The sequence below is a fragment of the Lissotriton vulgaris genome, chromosome 3_1, assembly GCF_964263255.1.
Source record: "Lissotriton vulgaris chromosome 3_1, aLisVul1.2, whole genome shotgun sequence".
Lineage (NCBI taxonomy): Eukaryota > Metazoa > Chordata > Amphibia > Caudata > Salamandridae > Lissotriton > Lissotriton vulgaris.
Genome location: NC_141689.1, coordinates 669,492,754 through 669,512,841, shown reverse-complemented (window position 1 = coordinate 669,512,841; position 20,088 = coordinate 669,492,754). Strand labels below are relative to the sequence as shown.

At 42.4% G+C, this 20,088-nt stretch overlaps 1 protein-coding gene across 5 annotated transcripts in view; it reads right to left on the bottom strand.

Annotated features, from left to right (window-relative positions):
- The window catches only part of PAM (peptidylglycine alpha-amidating monooxygenase), a 1,271,905-nt gene that overhangs the window by 318,604 nt on the left and 933,213 nt on the right, over nt 1-20,088 (bottom strand). For all 5 annotated transcript variants that reach the window (XM_086960973.1, XM_086960975.1, XM_086960971.1 and 2 more), the window contains one exon: nt 18,195-18,269. In XM_086960973.1, coding sequence (XP_086817099.1) covers nt 18,195-18,269 — 75 coding nt within the window. The remainder of the gene's footprint in view (nt 1-18,194; nt 18,270-20,088) is intronic.

The following is a 20,088-nucleotide window of genomic DNA, read 5'->3' as shown; positions in this document are numbered from 1 at the left end:
CACCCCTCCCCCATGACCTCCTTCTCCACAGATCCCCTCACTACCTCACTCAACAGTGCACCTCACATCTCCATAGCCCCTCTTTCACATACATTGTATTATTTTTTTAGCACTACTCATACCAGAGTAGGGTTTCAGGGCACTTTACATCAAACACACAGTATACTGGGACAATGAATGATATATGTGTAAATCAGTCTATAGAAAATGTTACATAAGGCAGTGAGGATTGAAAGGTGTAGGAAGCACTTGTAGGCAGTATACTTTAAAACTGTTTGGCCTAGAGCATCACACATTTAGGATTTAATATGTACCAATGTGCTAGAGGTTGGCTTTACTAATAACCGCTTCGCTGCTGATGACGAGCTCAGCATCAGCCACGGTAGTCGTGTGCGGATGACGGGCTGAGCTCATCATGTAACGCGGCTTTTCGCAAATTGCCGCACACAGCGGGAAAAGCAGCGATGCGGTTAAAATATGTATTTCTATCCGACCAAACCCGTTTTTAATAACGTTAGGATAATGTAAGACTGGGGAAAACAAATAACATTCTAAGTGCACTTTGCATGCAACTCTTTAATGAGAGTTCGTAGGTCACTGTGCTATGTTAGAATTATATCTTACGAACTACTAGAAACAAATGTATCTCTGTGACAAAAGCAGTGACCCACTGAGCTATACAAAAAAAGACAGTTCTGTGATGTGCATGGCACGTGTTCTTTGCAATTGGCATATTATTAACCCTCTACCCTACTTTTTGAAATGTCAAAACTGCCACTAGAGAAATCTCAAATCTCCCTCGAGAGCAGGAACATTATTCACCAAAGATATCCTGATATTTTTATGGTTAACTGAAACTGTCTGGGCACACAAGGAACTCCACTGCAGGTGCTTGTAAACCCATGAGTTTAATTAAAGTTCAGTACTCCCTAAGGTCAGTGTCAGGTGCAGCTGCACCGTTTGCACCACCCTATAAAGCCGGCCTTGAGACCACATGTATCATAGTGAGAGAAAAAAAGTTGGGACTGAAATGTAAACTCACATCGGACAGGGAACATACCCTTGCGAGATAGCGCTGATCTCCAGGTGTTTTCCTTAACTGCTCCTCTTTCTACAGCAGTTTCTGCCCTCTTTGCATTCTTTCTGTCTGCCCCTCGGCCTCTTCCCTCGTTAGTCCCTGTATCTGTATCTGTATTTGCTTCATAAGCTCTTCCTTTTCCTACCTTTCTGCCCAGCTATTTGCTTGCCAGCACTGATCTCCCATGTTTCCTATAGTTACTACTGTTTTTATATCTCGATTTTGCGCATACCTCTCTCAGATGATCCTGTTTTTCAGTGTGTGCACTTTCATCTCCCCTCTGTAATAGGCCTGATTCTCTTGGTCTTCCTACTCTCTCCTCTTATCACTTCCTCTCCATTTACTTTTTTCTACAATTCTCTTTTTCTCAATGTCTCAATTTGTTTTCTCGTTCTTTCCCATTTGCCTTTGTATGTCACTCGTTTTATTTTCTACATGCTTTTGTTTAGTTAGAGCAATGTTTTCCGAAATGAAAAGGAAGTTTATTTGCATGCCTTTGTTCTCTCACATAACTACTATTATTTATCTGGAGAAAAATAACTTGTTAAAAATGTTAAAAGGACTGCAGAAAATACCTCCCAACATTCCGCCTTCAGACGTTTCTCACATGTATTCTTTTCACAGAGCGCAAACTCGGCTGCATGTGCAGCCCGGGAATGGTTTTACTTAGAATGAAATACTTGCAGAGTAATTGTAGACACATGCGTTTAATTTTGCATGGTGTTTGCAAATGTTTTTTCATCTTTTTTCCTAACCATAGTTTTGTAGTGAGGTTGAGGCGATAACCACTGAGAGTCTCTGTTTGGGTGCTGGGCCCCATGCTTGCTGTTCTCAGGGCAAACAAGTCGTATGCCATGCTCCTTCTCTGAAGACTAAGTTTATCAAGGTGTGCTCTTTTGTAACAGGGCCCATCCCCCCCTTCAGGAAGCGTTTCCCGTCTTTTACATTCTTCAGGGTTTTCAGGGACGAGTCTCTTGTTATGTTAATTGACCTTTTGAGATGCACAATCGCGCATTTGCACTTCTGCCAGTGGCCATCCTGAAGTTCAGCTCTGAATGCTGCGTTTCAGCTTCTACTCGCTCAGTAGCAATCGCGCTGATAAGACATTTTGGAGGTTCTTGAAAATATTTCTCTGTTTAGGGAATACGAAATATATTGTAGGATGGAATGGAATTTAGTGTTTAATGTACCTGCAGTGGATTCAAAACGCCGCATTTAATTTCCTATCCTTCCCAATTAAACATTTTAAATAATAACACGGGTCTGGAAAAAATGCATAATGTAATTTTGTCTTGGACAATTTTATTGATAAGTGCCCTATAAAAATTGAACATGTATATTATGAGAAGTTGGTGGTAATTTTAATTTAGATCACTTTTCCAATGCCTTAAAATGGCTCTGATTTGGAGACGAGAGGAGAGGTTACACAACAATCAGAAACAAGCATTGGAAATGCAATAGGTCTCGCATTAGGAAAGTTTGAGCGATTGGTATAGTAAATGACACTTTTTTTTTGTGTGTTGGTTTTGAAAATAGCAAAATTAATAGCTTGGTGGATGTGATGGTGGATGTGATGGTGGATGTGATGGTGGATGTGGTGGTGGATGTGGTGGTGATGGTGGATGTGGTGGTGGATGCGGTGGATGTGGTGGTGGTGGATGCGGTGGTGGATGCAGTGGTGGTGGTGGATGCGGTGGTGGATGCAGTGGTGGTGGAAGGGGTGGTGGTGTTGGTGGATGGGGTGGTGGATTTAGTGGTGGTGGGTGTGGTGGATGTGGTGGTGGTGGGTGTGGTTAAAGTGTTGGTGGATGTGGTGGTGGATGCGGTGGTGGATGCGGTGGATGTGGATGTGGTGGTGGTGGATGCAGTGGATGTGGTGCTGGTGGATGCGGTGGTGGATGCAGTGGTGGTGGTGGATGCAGTGGTGGTGGTGGATGGGGTGTTGGTGGTGGATGGTGACGGGTTACTGCAAAACCTATACATAAGGTGAGAGACAGTGGGGAAGAAAGAAGTAGTTCTCTGGGCTGAGCCAATATGTAATTGACAAAGTGTCAAGCCAGTGGCTGAAAGAGACAGCCTGGATCAATGCGGCTGGGACTTGGAGTTCACTAATTCCAATTTAAAAGACTCCGTACACATGGCCATACACACATCCATTTCCTTCAGAAGGCATGAACGAAAGTAAAAACGGACTAAACGATGTGCTGTGAGCGAATAAACTTGCAATGCGCCTGCATACACGTACAGCAGGAGCCCAGAAGCAATGCATCTCTGTATGCGCAAAGCCATGTACGAAACCACAAGTCCTGTAACACTCATAAGAGGATAGCATGCCCAAGAAAGCATGAAATGCCTTCCAGTTAACAGCCAGGCACCGGCAGCACACGAAGGAGCCGTAGCCTCAGAGAAGCTAAAAAGTCATTATTGAATGCGCATCTCTACCGAATGGAGAGCGGGAGACCTCGCCGCACAATTGAAAGTGGATTTCACTAATGAGATGCGCACATTTTTTGAGAATCCAAAGTACCTGTGCGGTTATCTTGACACACACTATTTAGTGTCCCTACCTGGCACCTGAGATTTCCTGGTGCTTACGGCCCAGTCATTCTGAGACGTTTCTCCCAGAGGCAAAGCATATATGTAGAAGGTCCTGGCACGATGCCTGCAAGTAAAGAAACTATGTGGTCTGATGTTAAAGCTATGTAACTTTTCACAATGAATTGCTTATCTGTGAAATGGTGATCTATGTATTTAGAGAGTAGAGTATTAATGAGTTTCTCTACGATTTTGGCTGGGAATGGTAGGCTAGCTATTGGCCTATAGTTTTTGGTATCTGCTGGGTCAAGGTTGAATTTTTTTCAATAGAGGTTTGAGAATCGTCTTCTTCCAAGTGGTCGGATAAGTTCCACAGGAAAACATGACATAAAAATTTTTGGCTAACACAACTGCCACCTGCTCAGCAACTGGTGCAAGTGCGTCAGGTGGACAAGGGTCATTTGCTGAGCCTGACTTTATGGAGGTCATTATATTGAGAATTTCTTCTGCTGTGATATTTTCAAATTGCTTCAGACAGAATTCTGGAGTATTGTTGATCAGAGGTTTATCAATCAACTGGGAGTGAGATGCAAATTCCGAGTATATGTTGTTGACTTTGTTGTAAAAATAGTCAGCTAAGGAATTACATAGTGACTGAGAGGGTGTTGTCGTCGGGGTAGGAGTGTGACCTGATAGTTTAGATACTACTTGATAAAGCTTTTTATTAGATTTTTTTGCGGATTGAATTTGGGATACGTAGTATTTGCTTTTTTCTTGTCTAATCAACGATTTATATTTGGCTAGCTCATTTTTGTAGAGGAGTTTTTCTACGCTGGTATAGGATTTGCGCCATTGCCTTTCCCGATTTCTACATACTTTCTTTTGTTCCCTTAGGATTTCCCTGAACCATGGGGCTGACGGGAAGGTTCGATTTATGGAGAACGATTTACTTGGTGCCAGCAGATTAAAGGCATTCTGCAGCCAGTTGGTGTAATTGGCCACGGCTAGGTTAGAGTCTGGAGAGGTATCTGGTCGAGTGGAGGACAACTGGGTGTTAAGAAGATGATTGTCTACCTTTTTCCAGGCTTTAACTGCATCTGGCCTATCTACGCTGGCATTTGGGAGAGGCTTACTATAAGTAAGAATGTCAAATATGATTGCATAATGGTCGGTCCATACTAGGGGGAGTATTTCTTTAACAAGAATATTTTGGTTATTCGTGAAAAGGCCATCCAGCGTATGACCTGCAGTGTGGGTGGCTTTAGGAACTAGTTGTGAGAGGCCTGCTGCTTCTAAATCAGCAAGTAGTAATGTAGTGTCCTTATCTGTGTCTTTTTCTAAATGAAAGTTGAAGTCACCTAGTATAGAGAAGGTATCTTTAGCTATTGTGGATTCAAGAAGGTTGCTAGCCCGAAAGAGAATATGTTCTGGAGCCTGGGGGACGGTATAGTAGTATCCCTTTGAATGTTTGTGATGGCGTGAGCAGGATCGAAAAAGACAGAGCTTCGCAGATGGGAGAGCGCAAGAATAAACAGTACTATGGTACAGCCAAGGGTACAGGCCCTAAGTTTGATTAGAGTATAGGTCAGAGGATTGTACAATACTGCATTTTATCCTAGTGTTTATATGTCATGTAGATTTGTAGAGCGCACTATCACCGCAAGGATATTCTGATTCTAAGTAGATGGGAGCCTACCCATACTCAGAGCTTAGTGGGACACCTCAAAAAGCCAGGTCGTAAGCTTTTTATGGAAGTGAGGAGGAGTCTCTTATGTGTAGTGACAGGAAGTTCCATGCTTTAAGAGAAATGTAGGAGAAGGCTCTCCTTCATACCTTGATGCGGTGTATCAAAGCACATTTTTGTACAGGTAGCACAGTACAAAGGAGGAAACTGCATGGTTGGGAGATTGTTGAATTTGTTGTGATCCTTTGTATATTTTGGTGTGGTCGGTCAACCACCAGAGAGGTGATCTAAAATTGTTTTGGGGCTCAGCACCTAGCAGTGTGATTGAGGACTTAAGCAGTATTCTATCTCATCCAGTCCTATGACTGTGGAAGCATTAGTAGACTTGAACCACACAAAAGGTCTCATGGTGAAGCAACATAAGCCACTTCTCACATACTTCGTAAATAAATGCCTCATTTCCACTAGTGCTGTGCTTGTGTCCCTCCACTTTTGAAGCACTTAACATGAGCACCAGTTAAGTCACGTACAGTTTTCTTTAGGCACGGTGAGATTAATTGATTTGACCATAATCACAGGATTTTAAGCCAATGTCAAGAATCAAGTTCCAAGTTTGCAGCTCTAGCATAACGTCACATCCTTTCCACTCTTCCGGCTTGAAAACCATCTCACTCATAAGGCAGGTGGTTGAGCACTGCCTGAGCTACTGCAGTATGTTTTAGTTAAACTAGTGTGGTCCAGGGAGGCAAACTATATTTAAATACACAGGAAGGGCAAATTGAAGTTGACACCAACATGAGGTGGTCCATTTTACAGCAGAACTTTGCATCTTAGCTGAAACACGAAGTCCAAAAAGCAATACGTGTAGGTGCCAATGCAGAAGCAAGGGCAACGTGAGCCCTAATGCAAGATAGGGATTTGGTCCCATATCGACCTCCCCTGTTTTGGTTTTAAAAAAATAGCCACAATTAGGGTGAACTACGACCCTGTGTCTCTGTACCTACTTCACTGAGCTGGATATATATCAGAGTCTGCCTTTTATAATTGAATGAGGCCAAGGAGCCCCTGATAACTGCTGCTGGAGATCAGCAATGGCTCTATCAGTGATTTGTCTTTTCCCTACCCCCTCTGTTGTTAGTGTTGACTCCTCACAGGCCCCCACCCTCCCGCCAGCAATAAAAATTAGTGTCATGATGTGGTTCGCTTTGGCTGCATCATAATGCTATTTGAAAATTTTAATTTCAATTTCATCCATGCCACAGAACAGGCACGCTGCTGTACAACATGTCAAAAAACTCTGACAAAGCCATAGCTCCTTTGTAGGTGACACCTGTTGGTTTTGCCAATGCTTGGTATTTGACTGTTCTTCACCCATTTCTGGGAATTAAGCTGCTTTACTTTGTAGGGACCTGGGAACCGTTTGGAAAGTAAGCAATTCAAAGGATTTAAATATAATTACATCATATGGCAATATTAGAAAATTAGTGACATTGTTAGAAAATATATTCAAAGAACATGTTTTTTTCTGTTAAAATTAAACGTCCCCATGTTGTGGACATAACATTACTGCAGTTCAGCATCTAAGAGAATGTACCTGGTAGCACAATGCCACTCTAGCCACTCACTCATCTATCCATCATCTCAAAAGCGTATTCCAAAGTACATATTAATATGTAATCAAATTTGCAAAAATCGATTGGGTCATTTTACATTGGTTCGCGGTTTAATGCACCATCATTCGTTAATTGCAGATAAGGATTAAACTGCAGTAGTGAAGTCATCTGTGATTCAAAACTGACCCAAACTGCTTTTAGCAAGATTCATAAAACCACTAACAATTTTTAAACTCGAGTAGTCAGAATTTAAAAATTTCATGTAAATAAAGTTTACTTTAATAAATAAGGAAAAAGGTTACTTTGCATGAAAAATAGTTTTTAACACAGGGTTATGCAGTTTTTCCTTTCAAATAGCTGTGCTTTCTGCTGCTAACATGTGTTGCTTGTGAACAAAGTGTGTTTAAATGCAAAGTGTGTTTAAGGCTGCAGTACCGCCTCCTGTCTACAGGGGCAGAGCGAGCAAAAATATAAACACACTTTATGAAACACAGGTCCCCACAAGACAATTTTTTAAAAAGTTGTAAAAATTGGCACAGATGTTCCTGAAGCCATTTTTTATCATTTAAAGGACATTGCCTTGTGGGGACCTGGGTTCAGGTCCCCACAGTGCAATCAAGTCCCCACAGCGTGAGTGTGTTATCACACCCAAGTCCCCACAAGGATAGTAACACAAACCCACACACACACACACACACACACACACACACACACACACACACACACACACACACACACACACACATAAGGGAGTTGTGGTATGCTGCCACATCGCTGGTGGTGCAACGAAAACAGCACCAGTGCTAGAAATAGCCCAAAAATCTCCCCAAACTCCTTAAGAGAAAGGGAGCCGGCACTCGTAGTCAGGGGAATGAAACCTTTTTATTGAGTCAGGTCGCCTCGGAGCTGCGTTTCGGTAGTCACACTGCCTTTATCAATCTAAAGTGTGCCAGCAACAGCAACATAAACATGTGGGAACACAACATATAACACTTCTCAGTGTTGATAGCAACAACATTGGTAGTCTAAATCTATTCACTTAAAAATAACTTCCAGCTAGTTACACTGAGCACTAGTCATGTAATAAAAAAAGTTCATGATGTCCTTAATTCCTATCAGGCATCATATTAACATATGTAAGAACCAGATTGGAATATAGTTTGAGTCTTCAGCTGCACTAAAGGCATTCAAAAATTGTCTTTATATAAAACAAACAACACGCAACCAACTTTTAAAACAATATTAGTCCCAGCTATGCCGCCTTCCAAGTTCATTTACGAGCATTTCAGGACCTACCCCTAAGCTGCTCAGGTAGTAGTGAAAGGCCCCCTCAGGGTTGGATAATGAGTGAGTGAGGTCAACCTGATCATGATACATGTTTGACGGGCTATTTCGGTGTGTGACACAATCAGTGCTGCATTCAACTTTTATCCATTGCAGTACCAGCCCTGGATTGTTACAGGGCACCCATAGGTACGACACCTAAACCAATCAAGTAAGCACCCTATCCTGGCATGTGTAGGAACCGTGCATGCAGTTTCCAGCTGCAGTACAGTCCTAAGGTCAGGATAAGAGAGTTGGAAAAAACCAGGAGGACAAAAAGTACCCCTTCACTTTGAATAAAACAAAGAATATAAAATTATTATAAAATAGAAGTCTGCCTTAAACAGAACAAGTTCATTCTATTTTGTATTACCGTGAGAGCACATGGTTTAATTAACAGCTGACGAGTTAATTAAGGGCACTGTTATCACAAAATTCCTTGGGCAGTACTCTAGAAGCTGACACCATTTAAAGAATTGGCCTGTTGCTAATTAGACAAACAGGGCACACAGATTTTCTTAGCTGGATAAAAGGCAGAATACATGAGAGGTTCCTATGGTTTTCTTGTGTAATGTGAAGTAGAATATTCAATACAGGGGCCACTTCAAGCTTTCCATCTACACAGTGTATTTTTTATCTTGAATACGACAACCCTATCACTTCTGCAATATTTTCATGCAAGTACAAGTGAAAGATATGTACTACTCAGTCAAAATATACAGATTCTGTCTTCATTTTTAAGGGGACTTGCAGTGCTTTGTGCGTGGTCTATTTGTAAGTGGGTGGATACATTTCTCTTTAATACTGCATGTAGAAGGCGGTGTTGAAAGCCCATCTTGCTTGATTATTTTTGAGGCTCAAGGCGGCCAATCCACTCCATGCTAGACATGTTGTCTAAAGACCTCTATAGATTGTGCAAACTAAAAATTTCCTGTTTGGCAGATTAGTCTGTGTGAAGATGTGCTTCCCTACCCGATTACTATATAATGCTATATAGTCTCCATTACTATAAATACCCATGTGGGTTCTAAGACTCATGTTCATAGCGATCAGGTTGAAATTGAAGACCTTCATGTGGAACAAAAAAAACTCACATATAACCTAATCACCCCTTTATGAACCAGTAGGAGTCAAAGGCCAAGGCTTCCTCAATATAATGAATTAAATGCATTCAGCAAAATTAAGACCAGCCTTAGAAAGGTCCACCGTGTACCTGGCAAAACCCTAGGTAAGGGTGGAACAAGAATATCCTTCAATTTTACGTACCACTCCTGTTTTGGTTGCCTCGAGGGACTAATCAAGCAATGGCCTCCCTATGAAGAGCACTGTTACCCTGACTGATCACACAAATCTAGTAACTGACTTAGGAGTAAGCACTTGACTGTTCTTCTTGACATCAATTGCAAAAATTCCATATTTCACACGGGTATACCAGTTAGAAGCTTCTGTCTTTGGAGGTACGATCGTCTCCAGGTACTTAAAGATGTATATGTTAAAGTTAAAACATGTGATAAAGAATCATATATTCCACTATTCCACTTGGCACTAACCGAGCTATGTCGACTAACCCAGATGCTACATGAGACTAATCCAGCTTAGATGAAGGTGGAGGGCTCCAGGGATCTAATAGAAATAGAGGAACATCTTTGATGAAGACAAGGCTGCAAGAAGAGCCTCATTTTGTATTGGGGTTTATATTTTGCTACCTACTCACAATGGTGATGACTTTTTGGAGAGATACAAACAGGGTTGGACTTGGCTTTGGACCCTTTACTTTTCCTCTTAGGCTAAGCAAGCGACAAGGACTATTACCTCCATTCCTCCCAAAAAGTACATGAATCAACCACTTGTTACTCGCAGCCGGACTCATAGCCAACAGTAAGAAATCACAGGATTAGATACCTATACAACTTTAGTGAACGAAGATCTGGAATATACATGTGATGGAGCTGTTGGCCATATTGGTGAGGGATAAACTTGACACACACTGGTTCCCCTTTACACCATCTATCAGAAGCGAACACATTGGACATGTGGACTGGTGTTATCAGTCTGTTGCTGTTCACAGTTCTAGCTCATCTAAAGACTCGATAGGCTAGCGTGAATAGACCATTTATACTAATCAAATGAATCACCAATAGTGGTGCTACACATATGTGAACTGTCACCACTGTGAAATGTGTGGCTCATGGGATGCTAGCAAATATGTTTACGAATAATAACATTATGGAATAACATTATGGACAATGTTCAAATTATGTAGTTTATGACCCAAAAGGAAATATTCTTCTTAGCTGACTGCTCAACCACTTGTTACTATTTCATATATTCTGTACATATTGAAAATGTATCAATTGCTACAAAAACATACTGCATGTTAGGGTGCAATATTTTTCTCCTTTTCAAGTGCATTTAGCTGTTTGATAATGGCATCCCGCCTGCTCTGTCACTGCTGCTGCTTGTCAAGCATTACACTTGGCTGATAAAACCCACATACAACAACATTCTGCACATTTGCTTGAAGCCATTGAAGAGCAAATGTAAGGGTCCTTTAGAGAAAATGTGACAACAACGGCTTGGGACAGGTCTGCTGGGCTGTTTGCAAATCTCCCAGTACCAATGATACTTAGACCATAAAGTCTGAACTAGGAAATGTAGGGCTCTGTGATTACGTATAAGGGTTTGTGAGCACAGGGGGACATTTCTAATAGTTTCTTTTGTCCCTGGAGAACCCGAATAGTCAGCCTCAAGTTCTAGCCCCGGCTCTTAGAAGTACTTCATTCAATGGTCAGGATAGGAACTTCCAATGGGGATTGGCACATTTATGTTGGAAACGGTCAACCTTAAACATAGGTTTAACCTACCTTTCTTTCTCAATTTTAGATCATTAATGCACAAGTAAACACTGAAAATTGCAACTAAGGACCATCGAGTAGAGGGATTTGACATCTGAAAACATCTAGAACTAAGTCTGTTAGTCATTCTTCTAAATCATAATAGGTTACTCTCATGTCTTATTGCTTCTAGAGTTTGTAACAGATTACACATGGCAGAGACAGACCGGTATGATCTTCTCTAGCTCGATTTTTGTAAGATGGAACTAGAACCTTTTTCTAAGAAGACTGTATGATTGCCCCGTCTAGGAAGTAGTGCATAGTTCGTAAATAAAGAAATTATTTACTTAATGCAGGGGCCCAAAACATTTTTGGAGACTCCACTGCCTTCTGTGATATTTCCACTGGCACCACTTACTGTCACTGCAACTGCCAGCTTCTCCTTGCCAGCAAAACCAACTGCCAAAACAGCAGATCCGAGCACCACCACAAGTGACACAATACAAAGAAACCAAAATAGTAGACATCGTTATCGTTAGATCCTGGATTATGAACTGGTGTGAGTACAAGATATTAACTTCCATAAAGTTAACAAACCAGTACCATGTTTGGCAAATCTAGTTTTACTTTGAAAACCTAGGCATATCCGTGGTAACAATGGCAAGTAGCAACAGGATTTTCTTAACAGAAACACAAATAATGTATTTAAGAAGCACCAAATCAACATTAAAATCAAGGAATTACTCAATAAAATATTCCCAAACCAATTTTGGGAAAAGGAGAAAGTAATAACTAAAATGACTCAAAAATGGTCAAAAGTGGATTCATCTATAAAATATATCAATTTGTATGGTTTAAATGTCAAAACAGCACCAAGATAACACAAAGAACATGTGTATGTCAATGGTCAGATATGTCTTGGAAATAGGTGCCTTTTCAGATTAACAGATGGGATGTGGATCAGATTACCCAGTGTTCACTCTGGAAACAGTTTTACTTTCTGGCTTAGATGAAATGATTTAAGTAAAAATGTTCTTTTGGAAAAAGGCAATATAAGGTGGCAGCTAAGGGTCGTAGGATTAAACACTGGAGCTTAGGCATCAACACTTTGAGTCTGACAAACGTAGAGAAACTTTGCTTCCAATGCTACTTTGTTGCTGGAATCACTGTTTCACCTTTTTCTGTCTTGCAGGTTTTACCTTCAGAGGTTTAGAACTATAGTTGTGCAGAACTTCACAAGACCAGATACCTTTTTCACAGAAGCTTATTTTCCTCGTGACAAAAAGCTCAGAATGAGGTGAACCAGAAATCTAGCCTGTTGAATTAACACTTTTCTCAGGCAGGCTCTGCATCTTGACGTGGTCCATTTGAGGTCGAAATATTGCTAAATACCAACTTTTGTTGATTGTTGAAGTTCGTTCTCCTGGTCGCTCCCAGCTTCTAACCTGGAACGGCACAGACAGTCGGAGGTAGGTTCAACCACTCTCTTCAGTCATGGCTCCAGCACAGTTTGCAGTGTCCACTAGTCTGCTGGGATTTCAAAAGGAAGGGGGGCTTCTTGACCTTTATGGCCATGAGTCCACAGGAGGCTGGCTGATCTGACCCTTAAAAAGCACTTTGTGTTGATAGGAACAGCTCATTCAGACTTCTGTCCTTTTGCAGGGCAAAAACAACTGTGGGTTTTTCTACTCACCCCCAAGTCCAGCTGTATTCTGAGGTGCTCTGGTGGCAAGTGCTTCTTATAGTAGCTGCTGGCTAGTGACTGGTGAGAAGACATCAACCTATCCTCAAATGATTATCAAAGTCAAGCCAGCCTTCTTTTACAATCCTCCCTGTTCCTTCACTGTATATCCATCCCAGAAAGAAAGGGTCTGGGGGGCGACGTCAAACTCCAGGTCCTCCTGTGGAGCTTTTTCACTGTATGCAGGTTTGCCCTAGTAAAACTTCCCAGGAAAACCAACCTAGTCCGGTTCTGAGCTGATGCCACCTCTTAAAGGAACATGATACAACCTGGCTTGCCAATTATCAAAGATAAACATTTGAGAAAAACCCTATTCACTAAAAACATGTTAGTCTGAGGATTCCTGCCTGACCCTCTCCTCGGCCCATGTTTTGTCTCTGTCACTCCCCTCCCCTCATATTCCATTACTAGAGGGAGCCGTTTTGTAATTAACCGACCCTATCATACTGAGTTTTGGAAGACCTTAGTAAAATGTTGCAAGGAAGGCACTTTACTCCTAAGCAGCAGACTGGGAGAGTTAGTTGAAGTCAATGGACGTAGGAGATCCTGGAAGAATTAGGTTGATAAGTTTCCAAACACATCGACCTGAATCATCAATTTGTTACCCTGTTTTGGTGCAAAAGCACACGCAATAGGAGCAAATTAGCATTTTTCCAGTACCCAGAGACCAATCTGCCATTACATTCAATCAGAGAGAATGGGGGAGCAATGCAAAAAAATCTACTTTCCTACAAGTGGCAGCCTATAAACAATTACTCTGCCAAATTAAAATGTTAATTCCCACAGAACATTAAAATAGAATTATAAAGTGCTTTACTCTAAATGTGATAGTCCTGATCAGCCCTACCAGGCATTAGGATAAACACGATCAGCCCCACTTGGAAGGTGTCCTTCAAGTGGCATTGGAGAAGCATAAAACGGAATGGAAGGGATGCTTTATTTAATCTCAGCCATTAGTAATCACTCTGTGAATCATTTAACTCCTCTTAACAAGCCATTGAACAACTGATATCAATGAGATCAATGTCCCTACCATCCAATCTTTTACTTCTTGGACACAGGACTTTCACATCATTGTGTGGGGCCCAGGTCAAAAACTTTATGTTTGGCCCTCACAGAGGTTATCAAATATTAGGCTAACTACCAATCTGCGGAAAATGCAAACGTGTTGCTCATTGGACAACTACAGGACAGTCAGGCTCAAAACGTTGATGAGGGTGTAGCTAAGATTAGGAGAAGAGGTCAGATGTCATCTACATAATTGGTCCAAAATACACTAAGAAGGGAATGGGAAGGCTGGCCTCATCCGTTTATGGCTCCTTAGGAATATTCCATGGAAAAAAGCAGGCCATGAGGCTACTGTAGGTGAATCATAAGCATGGAGAGAATTACATGACATACGAAGGGCTGCAGTAAGGGGAGAGGCATGTCAGTTAGAGAGAATTTACCTGACACAGAGCATGTTATTGGGTGAGGAGAAAGCCAGATTGGCATTGCATTCTTACCACTACTCTACAGAACTGATCACAACACCACAGAGCTTTGAATGATATAACAGAACCCCCCAAGACAGACACTTCACAAAATAATCCCCTAGATCAGAACAAAAACTACAGATACTGCCCTCATAGCCAAATGCAACAAGTTAGCTCGGATATCAAGCACTGAACAACTCTCCAACACAATGGTCTGTCATCCGATTAATAAGTTCTTTACCTTCGGTAATGCTCTTTCAGGTGGATACTCTATCTAACACTAGATTAATCACCTTTAGAATATACTCCAGGTGCCTGGATCTTGCACAGAAATTCTCCCAAGAGCCACTAGGTGGCGTGTGTGGCTCGGCCTTGGCCTTCATCCACCCTGAAAGTGACAGAGTGGTGCCATATAAGGCATCAACCCTCCGCACCAACATCATTTTCTTGCTTGACTCTATCTGCACCCTGAAATGCAGAGCGCAAAACAATTGGAGGTACCAGTGTGTAGATCTCTAATGTGGGGCCTTTTTAAATTATAAGAAGAGCCAACTGCATAGAATGGGAAGGCGAGTAATCTACATTTAGATAGAGAACACACCGAAGGTAAGTAACATGCTCTTCTGATGGATAAACTGCAGATTTCTCAACTTTAGAACAAGCCAAAGGAGTACCACCCGAAGGTGGAGGGTCTGGTGAGTGGGCTAAGACCAAAAACTCTAGGGGTTCCCCGTCACTTCCCCCATTATTTTCTGTAGGTTGCTCCAAAAAGTGTGAATTCTCAGTCACAACCACAATGTGTGAAAGAAAGTTCCCTCTATTCTGCAACCTCTTGGACAAAGGTCCGAGGCAGTCCGCTCCATGCGTTTAAAAGTTGTGCATGCATAATATGATTGGTGGAGTATACGTAGGAAAATCAGTGTGAACCCTGATTGTAAGGCAACCTCCTGGAAGGTCCCCTGTGCCTCCTCCCACTCCCCATCATTGCATTCTCCGACATCAACCTCCCACTTTGATCTAAGCCTTACCAGGAGGTCGGGAGAATTATTTCTTAGGTTCTTGTATATGAGAGAGACCTTTTGGTGGGTAATGCTTCCATTAGGACTCTGTCCTCTAGGGGGGTCTGCTCAAGCATCTCAGCAGTACTTGAGATGCTTTCACTGACGATATCAGACATCTGAAAAATCACCTAGTTTTCCCAGCCCTGACAAAGGCCTCTGATCCATAGGGCACTGAGGACAGCTGAAACATGTTGGCATTAGTATACGTTTATTTCCTAATGACAGGAGGTTGGGGGCTGCTCTGGATATGTGGGGAATGGTGAAAAGGACTTATTTATGCAGAATCTCACCTGGTTGAGTGTAACAGATTCCCTCTAGATGCAACTCGTGTCCCTTCTGTCATTACCGGGGTTCTGAGCTACTGTGATGAACATGACATTCTGGTTCAAGCAGTGCTTTAAATTGGCCGGTACTGTCCGGTACGGAGTACCAGCACTTTTTTATTTTGGGAAGGAGAGTACCGGCAGTTCTCAAGAGAAATGCTATACTTTTAATTGTAGAGTACCTGCACTTCTCAGAAACAAGCAGGTACTCTGCTACAGAGTACATGCACTTCTATTTTTCCATTTCAAGCACTGGGTACAAATGAGGGCAGAGTGTTATCTGTGCCTTATTGGGTATTCTCTCTCGTGGCACTTCTATAACTATATAAGAGGTATGCTGCTTTTACTAATGCACCTTACAATACGTGCTCTTCAAACGTGTTCTTTTCTTTAATATGTAAAAGGTATATAGGGAGCCGCGCTTCCCCAGGGGCACGTAAAAGGCCGACGCCCGCCTCCTGCCCAGTCAGCGCCCCCGCGCGTGCTGCGAACGCACGCACTCAATGGCGTCAGCCCCTAATTACACAACAGCACGAAAAATCGCGGGCGACTTTGCAAACATTTAATAGCAATTTCGCATTAGAGAATTAATAATTCAGAAGCTTGAACGCACACCCGCACCAAATCTTGGGTAAAACTCGTCTGCAGCTGGGGGAAAGATGAACTGTACATTTCTGGATAAAAATAGCCTACGGTTAACTGCACTTAAAAACACCACAGGGAACAAAATCTTAACTTATTGAAATAAAAAAATGATCTCTGGCTGTAGCCGTGCACCGGATGTGTCCACAAGAGTCATCGGCCTGCCAGACAGTGTAAGGGATGGATAGGACCATGAGACAATTACAGTAAATCCCATGGGGCGGCGACGCTTAGCGCTGCCACTTATTTACGTACCACAAAGAGAGGGACGCCGAATATACGCACGTCTTCGCTGGGAAATACCTAAAATATAAACCTGACATTTAAAATCGCATCGCTAAATTCCCACGGCTCCTTTCTCCCGAAGGTTTTTAATGGCTTTGAAGAAGGAACCGAAGGCGGTGGATGAGAGGCGCCTCTACGCATCCGTTACCATAGAAACACCATGCTTACCGCGGAGAAGCGAAGCGGAGGCCCAGAGCAAACACGTCAGGCGGGCCATCATCGACATACCTACGGCGCACAGTTTCAAATCTAGCGTGTGACGTGGTTTTGAATGTTTGTCTTTCCACACGGTTACACCTAAGCATAGAAAGAATAGATTATGTGCGCTTATTTTGCCTTCTCGACGGACAACACAAACACTTCATCGATCCACCCGCGCGACTGTCCACTTTCTAGGGTCCTGTGATGGCTGCCACAGGCTGACTCTTTATTCGGTGAGGTCACCCTGTGTGTGCCTGCCTGCTGTCAGCCTGTAATGGAAAATGATAAATACACACAGTATGAGCCACATGGAACAAAACGCACGTAAGTCATTAGACAGGGATATTGAATTCACCAGCGCGACGTGACGATCGGTAAACTAATCGATTTGAGGAGTGACCGATAACAAATCTAGTCTGTTTTTCCATAGGACTGCCTACTTGATCAACGTGCAAGTATCAGGGTGGGCGATGCCTTGGAGTCCACTGGGGCCCAATTATGCTGCAAATTCTGTACAGGACTATCGATGCAGTTTGCCAGTGGCAAATTTTGTTCGCGCTAAGAATTGGCACATACAAAGAAGCACAACTCAAAATAACCCCTGAAGCTGTAAACCTATCTAGATATCAATATTTTCAAATGAAAGGCCATTGCGTTATTCTAGCACGTTCTACAGATTTCCCACAATTAACTATGTAACAAGACCTGACGCAGTACTTAATGATTCCCACAAGGATCCACCACACCATGCAGAGTGTGGTGAGGAGCCTCAGAGACTGATTTCTCACAGATATACTGAGCCATAGGCTGAGTAAGGTGCATACGCAGGTGCATATGTTAGCCCCTGATTGTGGAAGCTATAAAGTGTCTTCCTGGGGGAGAATACATGAATAATACGTGAAATGCAATGGGAAAACCAAGTCTTTACTCATGCAAACATATTCGATTTTGTTACAGATAACATGCTATAAAACTTACAAGACCTAAGAGCTTTCATTACAGTAATATATTTCACATTCCCTGCCACACATTAATCTAAGTGATACTTGTGTTTGCGAGAAAATATTATAGGCCATTTTTTATATGGTGTGACTCAAGCTACCCTGGCCTCAAACGTGGGAGGGATGACAGTATGCTTCTAAGAACTGTTATCTAATCGGTCTCCCTCAAGCTCTTACCACAACACCAACACCACTGCCCAGAGTAGGGCGAGTGTGGTAAAACATTGTGTACTAGAGAAATGTATCAGAAAGGCTGGGGCAACCACATCTCCTCTGACACGGAAATGCGAGGAGCTGTAGATGCCAGAAAAGCAAAGTATCTGCAGACACTGTCAAACTAAACAAGACACTACTGCACAGTTTCACAGAAAAAAACAGTGATAAAAATGACACCATACCTTGATCTAACACCTCTTCCTGTTCCCTTTTAGGTTGCTGAAGGGCAAATGAGTTTGTGACTGGATCCTTCATTGCTAAAAAGATTTAAATAGACGATAAAGCACATTCTTAGTTTATCTCACGAATAAAAGAAACCCCATATCAACAGAGGAAAATATCGTGACAGTTTGGGAGTACTACTAAGGGTACAACATTTTCTATGATAGGAAAGCAACTGCATCAGCGGTAATTAGCAGGGGGTGCAACATGCAACCTTTACTTGCACCACTGTTGCAATAAGGTCCTATATGCACACCACGTTTGGAATGAAACCGTTGCAACATTTGCATTGTTGGACAAAATGCGTAAAGTAATACGGCTGCAGGTCACTCAGATTCCGTTTTCAACATATACCTGCGCATCCAGTTAGCATAACATGTTTCATACACAGCTAAAAAGGAAGCGCACTCCTGCACTATCAGGACACAGGTGTTATGGCAACGCATTTCCAAATCAGGAGCTAGAAACCCCACAGTTGTTACTGCTCACTAAAACTTAATAAAAATGCTCCACAGGACCAAAATAGATGTTAACGATGTCATACTGCATCATTTACGAAAACTGTAGTCCCTCCACTTAATTTCTAAGTGTTAATATGCAGGAAGGTTCTCAATGTGTATGGCCATCTTTTTGTTCAAATTTCTGACTCACCCTGAGTTTTACCTAAACTTCACACTGGAAAGCCACTCGAAGTTCTCCAATTTGTTTGTATTGCTTTATAAGCGGAGTACCAGTCTGTTCTGGATTGAAATGATGCACCCGAAGTGCACCCACGCCTAGAATAAAGTAGCTTCTGTCCTCTCATTACGCCAGTCTGTGAGGAGACGGTTGCTTGGTGGCAGGGGAGAGCCAAACGACACATACCTTTTTACCCACACTCCAGGGAGAGGAGTCTTCTGAACCTCTGAAGGTTAAGTCTGCTTCTGTTTCTCACAATAAGAGTGTTTACTCATCTGTATGTGTGTTTTTTGTTGTTTAAATCTGTTTACTGAAGTTTGTTTTACAAGCAGTGTATATGCCTAGCACAGTTTGTATAACAGTTAGCTCAATATACATGATAGCAGTGGAACAAGACACAATAGCATGATATACCTTGTACTGCATACATCCACTGCTAGTCTTATCAAAGATCATTTTCAAATCGCATCGTTTACACAGGCGGCAAGGTGAGATTTACGATTCTAGACAAATTGTGTGCTATAACCACCATTTCACATCAATGAGGCTAGTTGTGCACCAGCTATAAACAGGTGAACTGAATAAAAAGAAAAATTTACTTCAACAAATTGTCAACAGTCTCTCCACCCTTCCCGACCCTCCCCACTGTAAAGCCATTCCACACATATTAAGCTGCTTACTGATGTGCACATAGATGCGCTGTAACCATATAACGGCCTGGATCCCCGTGTAGGGCAAGTGATGTATAGCCCGTTCAGTCCCAGAGGTTGGCGTTGTATTTAGTGCACTCTGTCGTATGGCTGATGCAGTAGTGACTCAGTATCAGATACTGGAGCCGAGTGAAGAGCAGTCCGTAAATCTGCTTGAATAACATCCTAGTTGCTCGCTATGGGGTAATTGCGCTCCCTATGCAGGGTGACGCTCTCCGCCTGAACCCAGGCCAGAAAACATTGCGTCCAAGTCTCCAGCACTGGGCGCTCCCATGCCTTCCATCTACAAATGGTGAGGCACATGGCCGTTATTAGCCCTAGGTCGAGGAAGTGCGATGTGACCTTGTTTTTCTTAGTCCTGCAGTAGAGACCGAGAATGTACACCTCCCAGGTGTGCAGCTCCAATCATCCGGTGAAGGCAGACAATTGTGTAGTGACCCCCTGACAGTAGCGTTGTAGGTGCTGG